We start from the raw sequence: 17956 nt of genomic DNA on the forward strand, positions 1-17956 counted from the left end.
TTTTTTTTTTTTTTTTTTTTTTTTTTTTTTTTTTTTTTTTTTTTTTTTTTTTTTAGGTTTTTGGCATTGAGTGAAATTTTAATTAACTTATCCATACCTTTCTATATGCAAAAGAAAAAAAAATCAAGCTCGCTAACAGCTCGATTAAGAGTTTCTTCGTGTCCTTTAGACCTCACTCGGGCACACGCTCTCCCGACCTCCATGGCATGCCAATGAACTCCACAAACTTCAACCACTCGTCACAGAACACCTACAAGGAAAAGAGGAGAAACACAGAGAGATAACGAGACAAAGAGTGAGTCCTAGCGACAATAATCCCACAAACCTAACGTCGAAACAACCAACCCACACCACGAATGGATGGATGTTCGAGATGTCCCAAAGAAATGAACAACATATGAACTCGTTCTCGATGGCATGACCAAGTGAGTTATGATGGCTGATAATACCTCTCAATTTGGGACGACGAGACTAAAAATTTAAATTTTTGAAGTGCGCCCGTTAAACTAATCTATATATACATACATTCCATCAATCATTTTCCAATACATAAGGTGCAATTCAAACACTTCAATTATTTAGCCTACTAGCCCTAGTGGTATTATTCCAACAATTAAAATATTATAATAAAATATTTTAAATTAATTTGATCTATTAAATTTTAAAATAATTACGATCGACCTAGCATAGAATTTATTCTACATTTATAAACTTGGTCAATCATCGACAAAATCTAATTAATTTAAGATATATTTTTATTCAATTTTCACATATATTAAAATAAATACGTGATTGACTTAATGCCCTGAGTTTTTTTCAATCAATCAATCACTCCCATGTGAACTCGGGTATATAATATGATATAATCAAAGAAAATAAAAAGATCAATTGGCAGTCAAATTAACCAAAGATTTTCCCCCAAAAAAAAATTAAATGATATTGATTGGTCTTTATTAATTAATTATATTTATATTCTCAAGATGATGNAAAAAAAAAAAAAAAAAAAAAAAAAAAAAAAAAAAAAACTCATAAAGCATTTATTATATAAATTTTAGTTTAAAAATATTTTTTAAAATAATAATTTTATAAATTTTGCCGAGAATATGTTTTTTATAATTAAAAATAACAAAAATAGAGATAATTAATTATATATGACGACAAAAAAGACGAGAAAAAGGGTAGAAAAGTCAATTCAATTATGCTCCATTTGATCTGCTCGGCCCAAGTTTAGAGCCACCGTGGTTCTAAATTGGGCTGATCATGGACCCGTGACTGGGCCGAAACAAGGTTTGGGCTATACGTTATGTACAAATTTGAACCACGCGTAGGTTCGGAAGATGTTTCCATACCCTTATAAAGAATATATTGTTCCCCTCTTCAACTGAGGTCTCACAATCCATCCCCTTCGAGGTCAACGTTCTCGCTAATTCTCGTTCCTCTTTCCAATTGATGTGGGATCTCATACAAAGAAAAGATGATATGCCCCCATGTTCAGCTATAGATAGCAGCAACCTGCAAGTCCATCGCAATTCCGTTGCAAATCCACAAGTTTCCAAATTAATCTCGCAGATATGTATAATTCAGAGGGAAGACCTACACCTATTGCCCGACACAAAATTTGTAACGACCCAGATCAGATATTGTCCTCTTTGGGCAACCTTTCGGGTTTCCCCTCAAGACTCGCAATTCCGATGCAAATCCACAAGTTTCCAAATTAATCTCGCAGATACGTATAATTCGAAGGGAAGACCTACACCTATTGCCCGACACAAAATTTGTAACGACCCAGATCAGATATTGTCCTCTTTGGGCAACCTTTCGGGTTTCCCCTCAAGACTCGCAATTCCGATGCAAATCCACAAGTTTCCAAATTAATCTCGCAGATACGTATAATTCGAAGGGAAGACCTACACCTATTGCCCGACACAAAATTTGTAACGACCCAGATCAGATATTGTCCTCTTTGGGCAACCTTTCGGGTTTCCCCTCAAGACTCGCAATTCCGATGCAAATCCACAAGTTTCCAAATTAATCTCACAGATACGTATAATTCGAAGGGAAGACCTACACCTATTGCCCGACACAAAATTTATAACGACCCATATCAGATATTGTCTGGGCTTTCCCTTTCGAGTTTCCCCTCACCTGACACAAAATTTGTAACAACCCAGATCAGATATTGTCCTCTTTGGGCTTTCCCTTTCGACCCAGATCCCCTTTCGAGTTTCCCCTCAAAACAACCCAGATCAGATATTGTCCCCTTTCGAGTTTCCCCTCACCTGATTGTCCCCTTTCGAGTTTCCCCTCACCTGATTGTCCCCTTTCGAGTTTCCCCTCACCTGATTGTCCCCTTTCGAGTTTCCCCTCACCTGATTGTCCCCTTTCGAGTTTCCCCTCACCTGATTGTCCCCTTTCGAGTTTCCCCTCACCTGATTGTCCCCTTTCGAGTTTCCCCTCACCTGATTGTCCCCTTTCGAGTTTCCCCTCACCTGATTGTCCCCTTTCGAGTTTCCCCTCACCTGATTGTCCCCTTTCGAGTTTCCCCTCACCTGATTGTCCCCTTTCGAGTTTCCCCTCACCTGATTGTCCCCTTTCGAGTTTCCCCTCACCTGATTGTCCCCTTTCGAGTTTCCCCTCACCTGATTGTCCCCTTTCGAGTTTCCCCTCACCTGACACAAAATTTGTAACAACCCAGATCAGATATTGTCCTCTGGGCTTTCCCTTTCGGGTTTCCCCTCAAGACTTTAAAAGTCGTCTGTTAGGGAAGGTTTCCACCCCCTTATAATTGGTGTCTTCCCCTCTTTTTCCAATACACTTATTGGAAGTCGTCGACAACGAAGACCCAAATCCACCGCTAGCAGATATTGTCCTCTTAGGGCTTTTTCTTTCGGACTTCCCTTCAAAGCTTTAAACAAGTCTGCTATGGGAAGGTTTCCACACTCTCATAAATGGTGGTTTGTTCTCCTCTCCATAATCAATGTGGGACATCTCAATGGTGATCCACCGTTCATTTTTTGTTGTCTTTCTATTTTCATCGAATACGAGTTCGAGATTCAAATCTCCGAGCATACCCATAATTCTGAATAAAAAAAGAAGAACATAATTTTTTTTTAGTAAATTACTTTTTATTCCACAAATATTCTGGATGGTTGACACGTGTAAGCTAAAATATCTGTAAATTCCAAATGAAGCAGAGAATCTGATGGAAGTTGATAAGTTAATTAAAGCTTCATCCCACTGTGTCTTGTGACAAATATATCTGCCAGAAATTAAATAAATAATTTTTAAAATTTTTTAAAAATAAATAAATAAATAAATAATTAGGCTTTAATGAAACACACGAGATGTCCATAATTCTCCAGCTGTTTCAACTCCTCATGTTTCAACTAACTTCCCTTTTAATCTTATCTCCAAACACAACCAAATCCCATTTCCATTCATTTTTCAACACATCTCATGGAACACGACCACGATCACGACCACGACCACGACCAACGCCGGAGCTACGGCCACCACCATATCGCTCGAAAACTCAACTTCAACGCTCCCCTCTTGACCACCCGTCGTCCCGCCGCCAATGTCGGTATCGGCCGCTTGAGTATCTCCGGCTCCACCACCAGCGATCGAGTTCCTTTCTGTTGGGAGCAAGCTCCTGGCAAGCCCAAGGACTACGTCGAGAGATGTCACGACGTCGTTTACGACAGCTCTGCTACTACTCCTCGTCCTACGCTTCCGCCTCGATGGTGGCGACCACCGATTCAAACAAGTAGGGTTTATGAAATTTTTTTAAATTGTTTTGAATTGGAAATTTAGTTTATATGATTTGATTCGAAGTTTGAAATTTTCAGAAGAAAACACTCGACGTAGTGAGAGTGACGACAATTTGAGTGAGAGTGATTATGTCTTGTCCGATGTCGTGGATGTGTTCTCGTTGTCGGAGGCCATCGATATAGTCGAGAAGGCCGAGAAGGATTTGAAGCTAAACGAGCTGAATTTGTATAGAGAGAAGGAAGAAGAAGAAGAAGGAAAGAATGTGAGTTGCAAGCGGTCGTCGAATTTCATGATCGAGCGGTTTCTACCGGATGCAACGGCATTAGCCGCCTCGTCGGTGTTGAACCGCCACGCTTTCTCGCCGCAGAGGGTGGGAGGGAGGCCATTTTCACCGCCCAAGGGCTGTGGGCTAGACATGCTGTTTCCATGGCGGATAAAGCACCACCATCGGTTGTGTGGAGTGAGAAGTCCGGTGAGGGACGACAACCGTAGGGTTGGATCCAAATCTTCTGTAAAGCAAAAGAAACATATAATTTAGTTTCAATTCTTAATTTAATCTATAGTTGTATAAATTTTTGCACAAGGAAACCCTAATTCTTATTCATCTACTCATTTTTGTTCCTTAAAATCCAATGGATTTGGAGTCTGTTTCCTTAACCACTCGAACATATTGAATTTATGTTAAAATTATTTAATTAACGTATAAAGGAAATGGGAAACAAGAATTCTCCTTTATTTTTTTTTTCGAGAAAAGAAGTCTGAAGGTTGAATGTAGGACAGTAAGCCTTAAAATAAGAAAATGTAGTCTAGAAGGGCGGGATAAGACAAGGCAGCAAGGCTAAAGACAAGGAAGTCTCGTCCAACAACTAGTGACTAGCTGTCTACGGGGAGGAGTCAACTAGTGATGCTAGCTTCTCAAAATTATATAATTTGAATAAAAATTTCATTTTAAGGTTCAACTAAGGAAGTTTGGTCTGGCAACTACTGCGTGACTTTCGATGAGGAGGAACCGACTTTCGATGAGGAGGAATCAACCAGCAATGACAACTTCTGAAATATTATATGATTCGAATTAATAATTCCATTGAAATAAAGTTCTAAATAAACATTTTTGACGCAATCATTTCAAAATATCCAACAAATATATTATATTTTTAAATAACAAAATATAAGAAGTAAATAGTATTTAAAATATTTTAAAATGTTCTTTTGACGTAATCATGTTAAAATATATTGTATTATTAAATAACAAAATATAAGAAGCAATTGACGTAATTATATTTTTAAATAACAAAATATAAGAAGTAAATAGTGTTTAAAATATTTTAAAATGTTCATTTTTGACGTATTCAAGTTAAAATATATTGTATTATTAAATAATAAAATATAAGAAGCAAATTCCTCTTTGGAAAAGGCAGACAACACCTAACAGATAATTGAACGAAAAATATCGTCAACAGCAGGATTCGAACCTGCGCAGGCAAAGCCCAATAGATTTCGAGTCTATCTCCTTAAACACTCGGACATATTGACAATTTGTTCACGTTTTGTTAAATTAATAATTTAATCTTAAACGTTTAAGTAAATTAATTGTGGACTGACCTGAGAATCTTACTCATTCACACTACCAATCCAACCATAAAAGTTTTGTTTATATTTATTTCGATTTAAGTTTGATTAAATTTTTTTTAAAAAATAAAAATTTCTAAAAGGATCCTAAGTTGACTTTTGATCCGACCACCGAAAATAGGGTTACAATTCAATCCTCCCTATCGTCCTTTGAATTTTATGAGATTTTAGTTATTAACGTAACTTGTATAGTAGATAAGTACGATGTTTTAAATAATTAAAAAAAAAAACTCAACCTAACCCAACCCGAAAATAGAGGACTAGATCAGGTTGTGAATTCTATTCGAATTACTCGGATCATCAACCCAAAATTTCGAGTTGATCCTAAATATTTTTCCACCCCAACCCATATACACCCGTAAATTCGACTAAATAGTTCCATATATAAGACATTATTTGATGATATATTATTTCATTGTTTGAGTTTACATAATCATTCTTTTTTTTTTTTATGACAAAAGACAAATGAATGAAGATATACGAAAATTTCTCTTTTTATGTTTTTTAGCTCGACATTTTATAAATTATGTATTCACATATTTTTCATGTGTAAAACGACGTCTTATTTGAAAGTTTCAAATTTAAATCGTGCATTTCGCAAAAATCTTGCTTCATTTTGTTTTCTTCGACAATCCATTTGTGGTTATGAAATGTCAGGTATCTCGTCTTCGTATAAAAACAATCATTAATTATAATGGCTCTAGAATTAGACCGAATTCATGTTGTAGAATGAATGTAGAGTTTGAACGGAAGTTTCTAAGATGAGACATGAATTTTACGGTGTGAACGATTTGAAACTATGTTCTTCGTTAGAAACTATTCTACGAAGGATCCACCATTTATAAAGGTCGAAAGTAGCAATAACTGGTATATTTCATAGTAACTTGAAAGAGATGGAAGTAGATTTTTAACGATTAAATTACCTGTAGTGCTACAAATAAATGATGGCCTCAAATTCAAATATTTTTATATTTTTTTTTATTTTTATTATTAGGTATTTGCATTATTAAATGTTTAAATTTTGTGTTTAATATATTTTCTTAATTTTTTATTTTGAGTTGGTAAGAGATGGTTAGCAAGTAATACTACTACTAATTCTCGAACGATTGGGAGGTGAAACCAACATTCTAGCTCATGTATCGTGAATTGAATCAAGATCAACGACCTCTTACTCGAATTGACTATTGAATGAGGTGAGGTGATGCTCTCTTTCAATGATATGCATCTCAAACCTAGTCTCTAACCGGCACAGAATTGACCTAGCATTCGGGGTGCCTTTCTCCAGTCTCAAGAACTCGAGCAGTCATTTACTGATGGGTCTATCGTCAATGTTCCCGTGCAAATCATATCTTTATCTTTTTCAAAATAAATCAGAACCAAAATAAAATGTCATAATTTTATCTTTGAAGTCTTAATGCTTCGAGAGAATTTAATAATTTTTATTAATTAATTTAGTATGAAAAGTTAGCTTTTAACTTAGTTATCTAAAAATAATAATAACAACAAATTACAAAGTTCATTTACATGTTTAGTTGGCAATATTAAATTTTAAAATTTTGCAAAAAAAAAAAAAAAAAAAAAAANACAGCAGGATTCGAACCTGCGCAGGCAAAGCCCAACAGATTTCAAGTCTGTCTCCTTAACCACTCGGACATATTGACGATTTGTGTTATCGTACCCATTATTATTTATTAATTTATCCAAATTTAAATTAAATACAATGATTTTTGGCGCCGAAACATAATTGATTTTTCTAAGTTGGAGCCCTAGGACTGAATATCGCCCGAAAAAGGCTTCCCCACTGACTCCTGAATTCAAAATTTTCTATCGTCACTTTACTCTTCTGCTCTCCCCTGAAATTTCCCCTGCTTCCAGGAACCTCGTTGTCGATTTGTTGTTCAATTAACAGGAATGGCAGATTTCGCCGGAAAGTTCAAAATCGAGGAGCTTTTATCTTATGGTGACGATCTGGTAGCGCTCTTGAACGACCAAAATGACGTTCAAACCTTGAATCAATGTCTTGAACATTTCAAGACGCTTCAATCTTCTTGCTTCGATGATTTCAGTAATGTTCAAAGCTCAGCTCAAGGTCAACTCTCTCTCTCTCTCTAAATAAAGGTTGATTTCAAATCATTTCGAGGTTATAGATTCTAGGTCTTTTGCAGATTATGAGAAGAAAATCGAGGCATGCCGGCAGAAAACAGAGGAGGCGAGAGCGAGCACTGTTTCAGATGATGAAATCGATATTCTCGAAAAGGAACTCGGAGAGGAACTTGGCAAAGGGAATTTGCTCATGGAGGAAATTAGATGAGTGTAAAATTAACTTTTATTGTTAAATTATTCATATGATTGTTTGTTCCTAATGTATTTTCCTGTCACATGTATGTATGATGCACCTGCTTTTCGTCAACACAATTATCACCAGTGAGATTAATGATCTAGACCGCCAAAGGATTTCTGTTCAAGAAAGGAAGCAGGCAATGAAGAAACTTGAGCAACAAGAACTTAGGACGCAGTGAGTTTCTTTTCTGTTTTCAAGTTGCTTTGTCATCTGTAACTGTGAATTTTATATCTATTTCAGCATTGTGCAGTATCAAGTATTATCTGACAAGCACATCTTTTTTAATGTATTTTTAGTTGGAACTTGGAAGTACAGAAGGTTTACCTTTTATGCACACAAATTAGGTTATTGGCACCTTTGTTCTTCCTATTGATAGCTTAAGGTTAGAAAAGTTAACAAGGTAGACACTCCTATGAAGATGGCTGCTTAATTTTTTGAAGTAATGAACGTTTTATAGTCTAATATTTGATTCATGATATAGATAATGCCAACCTCTTCAGATCTTAAAGCTATGGAATCTTTGTCCTGTGTTGAAAATGGAGAGTTTTTCTGTAAGGTATTTGAAATTTGCTAAGAGATGAATGAGAGAAGAAACAGAGGTAACAATGATTAGGAAACAACACTACCAAGTACAAATAGTTGTCAAAAGTCATTATATAAAATGAGGTGGACTGGACTAATATGTTACCACATTAAATAGGAAAGGGAGAGATTTATGGAATATAAGCGAGGAGAATTATCTTCCTTGGAAAGAGACTTTTTAGGTGAAACCAATGAGAGGATACGCCAAAGTAGACAAAATAACATTGTGGAGGGGTGTAACAGCCCAAGCCCACTGCTAGTAGATATTGTCCCCTTTGGGCTTCCCTTCAAGGTTTTTAAAACACATATGTTAGGGAGAGGTTTCTACACCCTTATAAGAAATGTTTCGTTCTCCTCCTCAACCGATGTGGGATCTCCCAAGGGGTGTGCTGGATTCACTGTCCTTCACATTTGGAACTGTAGTTCATTCCAGAATTGAATTTGTAGTAGTTGCAATTATCGTATTCTTTTTAACCATGAACTTATAAACTGGGTGGCCATCAAAGATCTCTTACAACTCAATTCTCATTAATCTTTTGATAACATCAACCTGACAGTTCTCATGTTTTGAATTGATTCAAATTTTACTTTTTCTTGTAGGAGGAAGCTTTCAATGTATGCTTCGGTCACTGATATAATACCAAACATGGACGATCAGTCTAAAATTTCTGGCCGTATCCTTCATCTGAATTTGTACTCTTTTCTGTTTCCTTATTGCGATTTCTTTACCTTAACGCTAATCAACTACAGATATTGTGGACAGAAATAAACGGGTTGTGCAAGAGTTTGAATTCGACCCGACTAATATATCTTCTTTTGATATATGCAATGACATTTGGAATATGATTAATTCCCCATAGTACCATACATCCATTACATTGTGAATTAGCAGCTTATTATATCTTGTCCCATCTTCTTTCTTCACCTCATGGTATTAAAATTGAATGTTTATTTTGTTGTATATGTATGTTTAAGGGACTAATCTCTAAAGTACTGTCGTTTGTGATAACTTATTGTAAATCACATCTCCTTAGTCCTTGATGATTATTGTAATTGCAGCAAGCAGTATCTTGCTCATTATCATGGATATTTGATTCTCAAGGAAGCAATTGACTCTGTCTCCATTCTACTCATCTATATGGCAGTTTAAATTCTAAGATCTATTATAGCCTGCTCATATTAGTCACTGAAAAAGATTATAATATCACTATGGATCATACGATGAAAATATGACGATCCTATGATGGTGTTTTATGGAGTTTTGTTGTGGTTCCGAGGCAATATTGTATGATTGTAGTACTCATTTGTAGAACAAGCAGCAAATATATGAGCATTGTTCAGAATATAATTTGGACAGAGAACACCAAGAAACTCATCGCCTCCAGAAGGACAGGACCTAGCCATCACCTTGCAATCACAATATCATATATCTCTATAAGTGAGTGGACAATATCATACTATTGTGGAAGTTTGTGGTTTCTGACATGGTGTCGGAGCCTTACTCTTATCAATAAAATCCTCAAGTTTCGAACAAAAAAGTTGTGAGTCTCGAAGGTGTATTCAAAAGTGACTCAAGTGTCGAACAAAAGACACCCTTTGTTCGAGGGCACTAGAGAAGGAGTCAAGCCTTTATTAAGGGGAGACTATCCTAGGACTCCATAGGCCTCAAAGGAGGCTATATGGTGTACTTTGTTGAGGGATGGATTGTTGGGAGGGAGTCACACATTGGCTAATTAAAGGGATTGTAATAGTTCAAGCCCACCACTAAGAGATATTGTCCTCTTTGGACTTTCCTTTTCGGGCTTCTCTCAAGGTTTTAAAATGCTTGTGAAGGTTCGTAATTTCTAACATAAGAGTTCTGTTCTATTCTTTTCCTTAATCTTTTTTATAGCATTAATAGTTGATGAGAAGGTCCAAACTTTTATACTGTCTGAACTAAGAATGCAACATTACAACCAGGTAATGAACTAATGTTAGCATCATCTTATCGTTATCTTCTAGTACTGTTATTACAAATTAGAAACTTCTCCATTGTCTCTAGTATCTAATTTTCCGGCTGGTTTGATCTTGAGATCCTTCCTTGCCAGCGTTTCAAATGTTGAGTTTCTTTTTGGAGTTCCACACCAGTCTTGATTGCCAGCATTGGTGTTTTCCAGGTATTGCTAGTCGTCGAGCCATTGTAGGCCTGCAAGCTTCTGGTGCAGTATTTCCTTTGCAGGCTTCGCATATATAGGCCATGAAGTCTTGGTAGTCCTGATTCAGACAAAAGAAAGCAGCTTCATTTCAGGGAATCACAAGGCAAAGAACAACGAACAAACTAGCTCGAATTGCAGCTGATCGACCTCAAGAGCTTGATTATTGATGATGACCCGTGGAACAAACCGGTGAGGCAGGTTGAGGTAAATGGTCTTGCAAACATACTTCAATTTTTAATTTTTTAAGGCATCGAAAAATCTCCAACCGACCTTCCATTTAAATATTGTTTTAAATACAACGTGTTGATCTTTCATTCGACAAAAAAACAAATTTCCATCTGATAGGTTTAAAAAAAATACGTGTAACCTGAGAAAAGCCTCTTTTTTCTAATCATTGCTTGGAATGACGCTCGTCCATTCCTCTGCAAGTTTCTGCTTATGCAGACAAGAGAATGTTCGATGATTTCATCGATAGATATCTAATCGAAACCTTAACTGAAACAGGAAATCTGGAAACCATGGAAGGTGGAGCTGCAGAGGAACATCCTCAGAAACTCATTCAACAAAGAGGAGGTGAAGAAGAAGAAGAAGAAAAGGAGAAGTCAAGTGGGTTTCTGAGGAATTTCATTTCTAACATGGTGTCTGCCGAGGGAGGTGAAGAAAAGAAAGAAGAAGATGAAGAAAAAGAAAGTGGGTTTCTGAAGAATTTCATCTCGAGCATGGTTTCTGCAGATGAAAGGGAAGAAAAGACAGAGAAAGAAGAAGAACAGGGAAAGAAAAGTGGGTTTCTGAAGAATTTTATTGCAAACATGGCGTCTGCAGAGGGAAATGAAGATGGTGGGGAAGAGGAAAGGGATAAAAGCGGCGGTTCTGAGTCGGTTGAAGAAAAGAGCGGCGGTGGCGATGGCGGCGTCGGAGGAGGCATTATAGACAACATTGTCTCCCACTTGCCTGCTTCACTTCAAGGTGGGTATCTTCATAGAACAGAAATTTTGAATTCATTGAATTTCAGAGTAATGAAAATTTGAAATTGTGATGAACTAAACAGGTGATGCAGTGACCACAACAGATGAAGCTACAATTCTGATTCACTCCATTATCCATGAATGATTACTTCTTAGTTTTGTGTTGTTTTTGGTTCATAGGCCTCTGTTTCATGTAAATTTAAGTTGTTTTGATTGTTTGGGCTTAGTACTCTTCTTTTTTAAAACAGAGTACATAATAAATAAAGGGACATCTCCATGTCTTGTGTAGAGACATTCATATGATTTAAGAACCCGACCAATCTAAATTACCTATTCTGAATCATGAAGGTTTGAATAAACTTTTAGAAAATTGAAAATTCACGTCCATTTATAGATTTTATTTATTAGGTCAATTTGATCAACTCGACTAACTCAAAAATAGAGATATGACTCAATCTTATTTTTAAGATTATTATAAAAATTAAGAATATCTGACGTTTGTAACTAATATTAATATTAATGATGTGTCGTGATTTATGAATGCTTGATATTTGAGTTTTATGAGATTGTAGTTATTAATATAACATGTATGGTAGATAAGTTGGATTGTTTGACCTAACAACTCAATCAAATTCATGCGAAAACAAAAAATTAGGTTGGAACTCTATTCGTGTTGTTCGAGTCATCAACTCTTATCGATGCGGATGTGATGGAAAGAAAGTCTAATAAAAAGGTCTAATCGTGGCGAAGGATGTGGGGTTTCTTACTCGATTGTAGAAACCAAGCTAGCTTTCAATGCATTGAATTATGAAAAAAAGGTGGACTTAGAAGGAAATAATTGATCCATCTTTTCTCTTGATTAGTACTCATTGTGATCAAATCTTTCAAGAGATGGATATGGTTTACCCACTTATACTTGACTAATAGCAGAAATGTCCATTCTTCTTTCAGGGACGAAACCTTGAAGGGACTCATTCTTATTAGGCCGAGAACGGAGAGAGTGGGAAGAAAAAAATCTCGAGTTAAATGGTGACGGGAACAAAGACCGCTCTATTCATCCAAATATAACGAAAAACTTTGAGGGGATGAGGATAGGGAATTCATCCATTCATATAGTTTGAGCAATCAAATAGTCATGAACACATCGCTTCAGTTTTTATGTATAAATTAAGTCTGACAATAGCCTACAAGTAGGTTGCATACTAAGTATTTTATACTCATCCCATGTTATTCTTTCCGATAGAGTATAGAAGCGTGTGGAGTCGTGCAATTGCAGGCGATGTCTTTAGATCGAGTCGTCTTCCTTCTTGTCATTTTATTATTATTTTCAATGCTACTTCTCGAAACTTATGTCTCTCTAGTAAACCATTTGATTTGACTCCACAAATACTACCTTTTATGTTGCTTTTGAATACATATTTAAATTTTAAGTCTCCCATCTTACAAAAGAAAAATTTACCACCCCTTTTACCTTTGAGCGTACGTGACGACCTACAATTCGTAATATAAAAAGTCGGGTCATTACAATTTCAATCACTCAATTCATCAATTCGTATGACTTAAGCTAAACATCCGACATAAGCACCAAGTTATCACAAAATCCTGAAAGTGGGGTGCCCATTGCCTTTCCATGGGATTGAAGTTGACTTTGAGTTCACTAAATCTCAAAATTCATATTCCATTTGATCCAAGTCCCATCACAAAAATATGGATAAAATCAAGGGCTCTCAATTTGGTAAGATGTCAAAACAAAGGTAGTTAGTGCAGCACATGATCAATTCCTACTACGACCACTAAACAAAACATGAACATAAGACCATTAACATTAATCTTACCTAACCATCTTAATCATTCCTATCTTCTCAACTGTTCCATTTTCATCCCATTTTCTATATCACTCACTAGAACGGTACATTCTTACTTGTCAATGAAATGAAAACAAACAGAACTGGGTTCGAAAAACTAACTATGAAGTTAAACGATAAACGTGTGGAGTGAAGGGAAGTGATCTAAAATACGTTCGTTATAGATACAAAAGAACCCGAGTATTAAAAACATGAAAAGAACATATATCGACGTAGATAGAAAAAGACGATAGAAAAGACAATAACAGTTTGATATGGCCCAAATTGTCTATATTGTTGGAAGAGAATCTAGGTGGAAAGGATAGATGGGGAAAGCAAAATCCAAACTCTTTACTCCTATTTAATCTTAATGTTTATTTTGATCCTCAATACCCAAAATGTTCCTCATCTTTCCATCTTAATTTGGTGCCATATTTGACCACTTTCACTGTATATGGTCGTCATCTCCATAGTTTTTTGTGTCTAAAATTGAATTGAACCATTATAAATCCACTGAGTTTAGTCCAAACGACCGTCTGTGTGTTGTTTATTTATGAACTCTGGTTTTGATCCTAGAGAGAGAGAGAGAGAGAGAAGAAGAAGAAGAAGAAGATGAAGGGATGGAGATTATGGGATTGTTTGAAACGCTCATTCCTCTTACCCACTAAGCTGTTTCTTCTTAGAGTGAACTCACGCCATCTCGTTCAGCCTAAAGGTAATCTCTCTGTTTCTCTCTGTTTTCTCTGTTTTTCTCTGTTTTTCTCTGTTTCTCTAAGTGGTTTTAAGAAATGGGTGAAAATGGCAGGCAATGGGAAGGGACTAGGGAGCCTATACAAGGACATAGAGTCATGTGGAGAGTACAGAGATATCCAAGTGATGTGGGATATGATCCATTCCTGTCCTCCTCGCTGTCCATGAGTAGCAGCAGCTTCAGATGAGACACCAATCTGTTCTCTGCAACAATGTTCATGAAAACACAGAATGTTCATAATATAATAATAATACGAGAAGGGATGAGTTTTGGGATGTGGAAGTTTATCAATCAAAATCAAGCTAGTGTTTGATTGATGTGGTTCTTATCCTTGCCCCGATGTGTTCATGATCTGCAACAAAGTCTGGTTCTTGTTTGGGGTTTCCTATCAGTTGAAGATGAAGATGAGAAGTGGTGTGGGATTTAGTCTGTTTCTTGTTGATTTCATTTGCAGATATTACACTGGACAAGAATGTAATGCCAAAAGCTTAATTTAGGGAGGGAGCTATTAGCTATTCAACTTATTATTATATCATGCATCAATGTTTAATGATTGATATATGATTGCATGCATCTATTGTAACTTCACTATTTTGAGTATTAAAAGGTTAGAAGTTTATATCTCTCCCCAAATTCACCTTATGCAAATAAGAATATGATGAATAAGAATGCTAAGGAGATAAGATATGACAATAAAGAACGACTTTTGGAAAAACCCATTTGGAGAAACTTTGATTAATCAACAAAAAAAAATTGCATAGATCAGAGTGAAAAAAGTTTGTCGCATCAATGAGACAGAAATTCCTCAATAACCCATTTGCCGTTAAAAGTCAACCAGTGTGAAGAAAAAGAACAAATCGAAGATTGGAGTTGCTCTTAGCTGGTCGATAGTCAACCCCACCAAGAAGATCTGTCAAGACGTAGAGTCCCTGCTCATGATCACAAGGGAATTTGGACAGGAATTTGAGAGAAGAAAGAGCTCTTGCATTCGGAAAAAGATAGAGGTCAGGCGGGGAACCGAAATGGAGGGGTAGAGTTGATTCTCCTGTGAATGAAGAACCTCCAGAATTACCAAATCTCTCTTGATCCACCCCTTTCCTTTCAAAAAGATTCATCCAAGACTAATGATCTTGTCGAACCAACTTCGATTTCAATCTTCTCCAATAAATTCCAAGATCCATTTTGCCAAATAATAAAAAATTACTTTGAAAATTACTAAATCGTTTACAAGGGAATGGCCCCTTGATCCTTCCAGTCTGCCCTAGCCATTTTCCTTTAGAAATTAAGGCATTGGTCCATGTTTCGAGAAAAAGTCTCTCGTTTTCCCTCGATCGTTCTGGTCGTCTATGACATTATTCTCATCAATGTTAAAGGAAGAAAATATAGTTTGTAGGAGGAGAAAGAAATCAAAACTGTCATTGGAAGAGAAAGAGAGAACCTTCCATAACAGTTAAGTAAGGAATCCAAATTACTAAAAGATGCTGCTTCAATTTGACTCGACTCGCTGTGAAGTTTCGTGTCCTATCGGTTCTCGAGAATCTTCTGAACTTAAAAGAACTTTCCTGGAAAGAAAAGATGTCTAAATTTTAGTGTCTTTTGACAGTGATTTGAGTCTTGGTTGTTATACCGGAAAGGTGTGGATGCTGCAGAAGCAGACAGAAAAAGTAAGCTTTTGGATCTTAAAGTTGCAAAACGCTGAATTAAAGAAGAAGATAATGAAGATAAAACCTACTGTTCATGTCCAAGTGAAACAAAAATCTAATACTGGGTTACCAGAAGAATCTCCAGAAATGGAGAGTGGATGATCAAAATGGCTAAAGAATTTTTATTCTTTCCGGATAAAGTATAAAACTAATGTGAGATTCCACACCGGTGGTAGAAGGGAACGAAGCATTCTTTACAAGGATGTGAAAACTTCTCCCTAGTAGACGCGTTTTAAGAACCTTGAGGGGAAGTTCGGAAGGTAAAACCCAAAGAGAACAATATATGCTAATGGTGCACTTGGGTTGTTACAACTGGTATCAAAGCTAGACATCGGGCGGAGTGCTAGAGAGGACGTTGGACCCTAAGGGAGGTGGATTGTGAGATCCCACATCGGTTGGAGAGGGGAACGAGTGCCAGCAAGGACGCTGGGCAGAGCGGGGTGGATTGTAATATCTCACATCAGTTGGAGAGGGGAACAGAGTATTCTTTATCAAGATGTGAAAACCTCTCCCTAATAGACGTGTTATAAAAACCTTGAGAGGAAGTCGAGGACAATATCTACTAGCGGTGGACTTGGGCTGTTACAACTAACACTCAATTTAGCACCAAGATCGAACCTAAGACCATGTCTCATTATCTTTTTTTGACACAACCCCAGAATTATTCGCAAACAAAATGGATGAAAGAAGATGAATCAACATGGTTGAGATCCGTATCTTTGTAGATATTTTATGGAACTCGAAAAAGGAGTTAAAAGGAAATGCTATGATAGCTCCTCCTCTATATGATACTCTGTAATTAAAAAAAAAATATGCAGAAAGAAGAGACAAGCATATCACCTCTCAAAAGCTATGGTGCAAGGCGACAATCTCATTCCATTCAGATAGAATTCCACTCTCGAATCCTTTTGTTAAATTGCAGCCTCTGATTCCAACATCTCTTAACCCCAATTTCGATCTCTGCAACTTTCACACCATGGTCGATTTCCACCCCGAAATTTCCGTTTCGCCGCCGACCCACGACGGCCTCTACTTCTGGCAGTTCATGATCGCCGGGTCAATTGCAGGGTCCGTCGAACACATGACCATGTTTCCAGTGGACACTCTCAAGACACGCATACAAGCCATCGGCGGATCTTCAACAGTCCGACAAGCACTCGGCTCGATTCTAAAGATGGAAGGTCCAGCCGGGCTGTACAGTGGAATTGGGGCAATGGGTCTCGGTGCAGGACCTGCACACGCCGTCTACTTCTCAGTATATGAATTCTGCAAAGAGGGGTTTTCAGTTGGAAATCTTAACAACTCATTAGCACACGCCATTTCTGGGGTGTGTGCGACGGTGGCGAGCGACGCTGTGATAACGCCGATGGATGTGGTGAAACAGAGGCTGCAGTTGAAGAGCAGTCCTTATAAAGGAGTGGGAGACTGCGTGAGGAGAATTTTGGTTGAGGAAGGAATTGGGGCGCTCTATGCCTCTTATCGGACCACGGTGCTGATGAATGCACCGTACACGGCTGTCCATTTTGCCACTTATGAAGCGGCAAAAAGGGGATTGAAGGAGGTCTCACCGGGAAGTGACAACGACGAGAGGCTGATTGTTCATGCTACAGCCGGAGCAGCAGCTGGGTCTCTTGCTGCTGCTCTTACAACGCCATTAGACGTTGTGAAAACTCGGCTGCAATGCCAGGTAAATCACTCTTCCTTGTTCGACTCGAGAGGACTCTCTTTCTTTCACTATGCCAAAGCTTCTTAGTTCTAACATTTCAGTTAAATCTTAAATATCAAGACTTAATCAAGAGCAAATGACATTTATAAACCACTAATTGGCTCTTTATCAGAGCAAATGATCTACTTTCTAAACTACAGAAAGCTCTAACTAGAAATTTTGTGATTTTATTGAACAAACAGGGAGTATGTGGGTGCGACAAGTTTTCAAGCAGTTCAATTGGGTACGTACTTGGGCGTGTCGTTAAGCAGGACGGCTACAATGGGCTGATGAAGGGATGGATTCCACGGGTGCTTTTCCACGCGCCCGCTGCTGCGATTTGCTGGTCGACCTACGAGGCTTCAAAAACCTTCTTTCAACAGCTCCACCATAGCAACAATTAAAAGAAGCTGCGCCCATTTGTTTACTCACTGGAAATACTTTCACAACAGGAGTAAACAAAGAGGTCA

At 37.3% G+C, this 17956-nt stretch overlaps 4 protein-coding genes, 2 long non-coding RNA genes and 2 other non-coding genes across 9 annotated transcripts; 5 read left to right on the plus strand and 3 right to left on the minus strand.

Annotated features, from left to right (window-relative positions):
• The first annotated feature begins 3454 nt into the window (after nucleotides 1-3454).
• On the plus strand, nucleotides 3455-4363 carry LOC111804477. Its single transcript, XM_023689300.1, has 2 exons — nucleotides 3455-3766; nucleotides 3849-4363. Exons 1-2 carry the CDS (start codon nucleotides 3457-3459, stop codon nucleotides 4307-4309), a joined length of 771 nt encoding a protein of 256 aa, XP_023545068.1. The 5' UTR covers nucleotides 3455-3456; the 3' UTR covers nucleotides 4310-4363.
• Nucleotides 4364-5222: 859 nt separating this feature from the next.
• On the minus strand, nucleotides 5223-5304 carry TRNAS-CGA. Its single transcript has one exon. It is a non-coding gene; the product is annotated as a tRNA-Ser (tRNA).
• A 1676-nt stretch (nucleotides 5305-6980) lies between these two features.
• Nucleotides 6981-7061, minus strand: TRNAS-UGA. The gene has a single exon. It is a non-coding gene; the product is annotated as a tRNA-Ser (tRNA).
• Nucleotides 7062-7177: 116 nt separating this feature from the next.
• LOC111804085 lies at nucleotides 7178-9454 on the plus strand. Its single transcript, XM_023688769.1, has 5 exons — nucleotides 7178-7489; nucleotides 7566-7707; nucleotides 7814-7915; nucleotides 8924-8997; nucleotides 9074-9454. The coding sequence occupies exons 1-5, from the start codon at nucleotides 7312-7314 to the stop codon at nucleotides 9181-9183; spliced, it is 606 nt and encodes a 201-aa protein (XP_023544537.1). The 5' UTR covers nucleotides 7178-7311; the 3' UTR covers nucleotides 9184-9454.
• An 832-nt stretch (nucleotides 9455-10286) lies between these two features.
• LOC111804022 lies at nucleotides 10287-10755 on the minus strand. The gene is made up of 2 exons (XR_002816453.1): nucleotides 10666-10755; nucleotides 10287-10576 (listed from the first exon to the last, which is right to left on the minus strand). It is a non-coding gene; the product is annotated as an uncharacterized LOC111804022 (long non-coding RNA).
• On the plus strand, nucleotides 10571-11786 carry LOC111804021 (cilia- and flagella-associated protein 251). 2 transcript variants are annotated; one of them, XM_023688671.1, is made up of 3 exons: nucleotides 10571-10722; nucleotides 11023-11484; nucleotides 11567-11786. In XM_023688671.1, exons 2-3 carry the CDS (start codon nucleotides 11037-11039, stop codon nucleotides 11626-11628), a joined length of 510 nt encoding a protein of 169 aa, XP_023544439.1. In that variant the 5' UTR covers nucleotides 10571-10722; nucleotides 11023-11036; the 3' UTR covers nucleotides 11629-11786. The 2 variants fall into 2 exon arrangements, with proteins under 2 accessions (XP_023544439.1, XP_023544438.1); XM_023688670.1 differs by lacking the exon at nucleotides 10571-10722 and having other exon boundaries at nucleotides 10870-11484.
• Nucleotides 11787-13531: 1745 nt separating this feature from the next.
• On the plus strand, nucleotides 13532-14666 carry LOC111803863. Its single transcript, XR_002816436.1, has 2 exons — nucleotides 13532-14042; nucleotides 14133-14666. It is a non-coding gene; the product is annotated as an uncharacterized LOC111803863 (long non-coding RNA).
• A 1639-nt stretch (nucleotides 14667-16305) lies between these two features.
• LOC111803861 (mitoferrin-like) lies at nucleotides 16306-17920 on the plus strand. Its single transcript, XM_023688454.1, has 2 exons — nucleotides 16306-17468; nucleotides 17690-17920. The coding sequence occupies exons 1-2, from the start codon at nucleotides 16758-16760 to the stop codon at nucleotides 17888-17890; spliced, it is 912 nt and encodes a 303-aa protein (XP_023544222.1). The 5' UTR covers nucleotides 16306-16757; the 3' UTR covers nucleotides 17891-17920.
• Nucleotides 17921-17956: the final 36 nt, after the last annotated feature.

Source organism: Cucurbita pepo, chromosome LG10, assembly GCF_002806865.2.
Source record: "Cucurbita pepo subsp. pepo cultivar mu-cu-16 chromosome LG10, ASM280686v2, whole genome shotgun sequence".
NCBI lineage: Eukaryota > Viridiplantae > Streptophyta > Magnoliopsida > Cucurbitales > Cucurbitaceae > Cucurbita > Cucurbita pepo.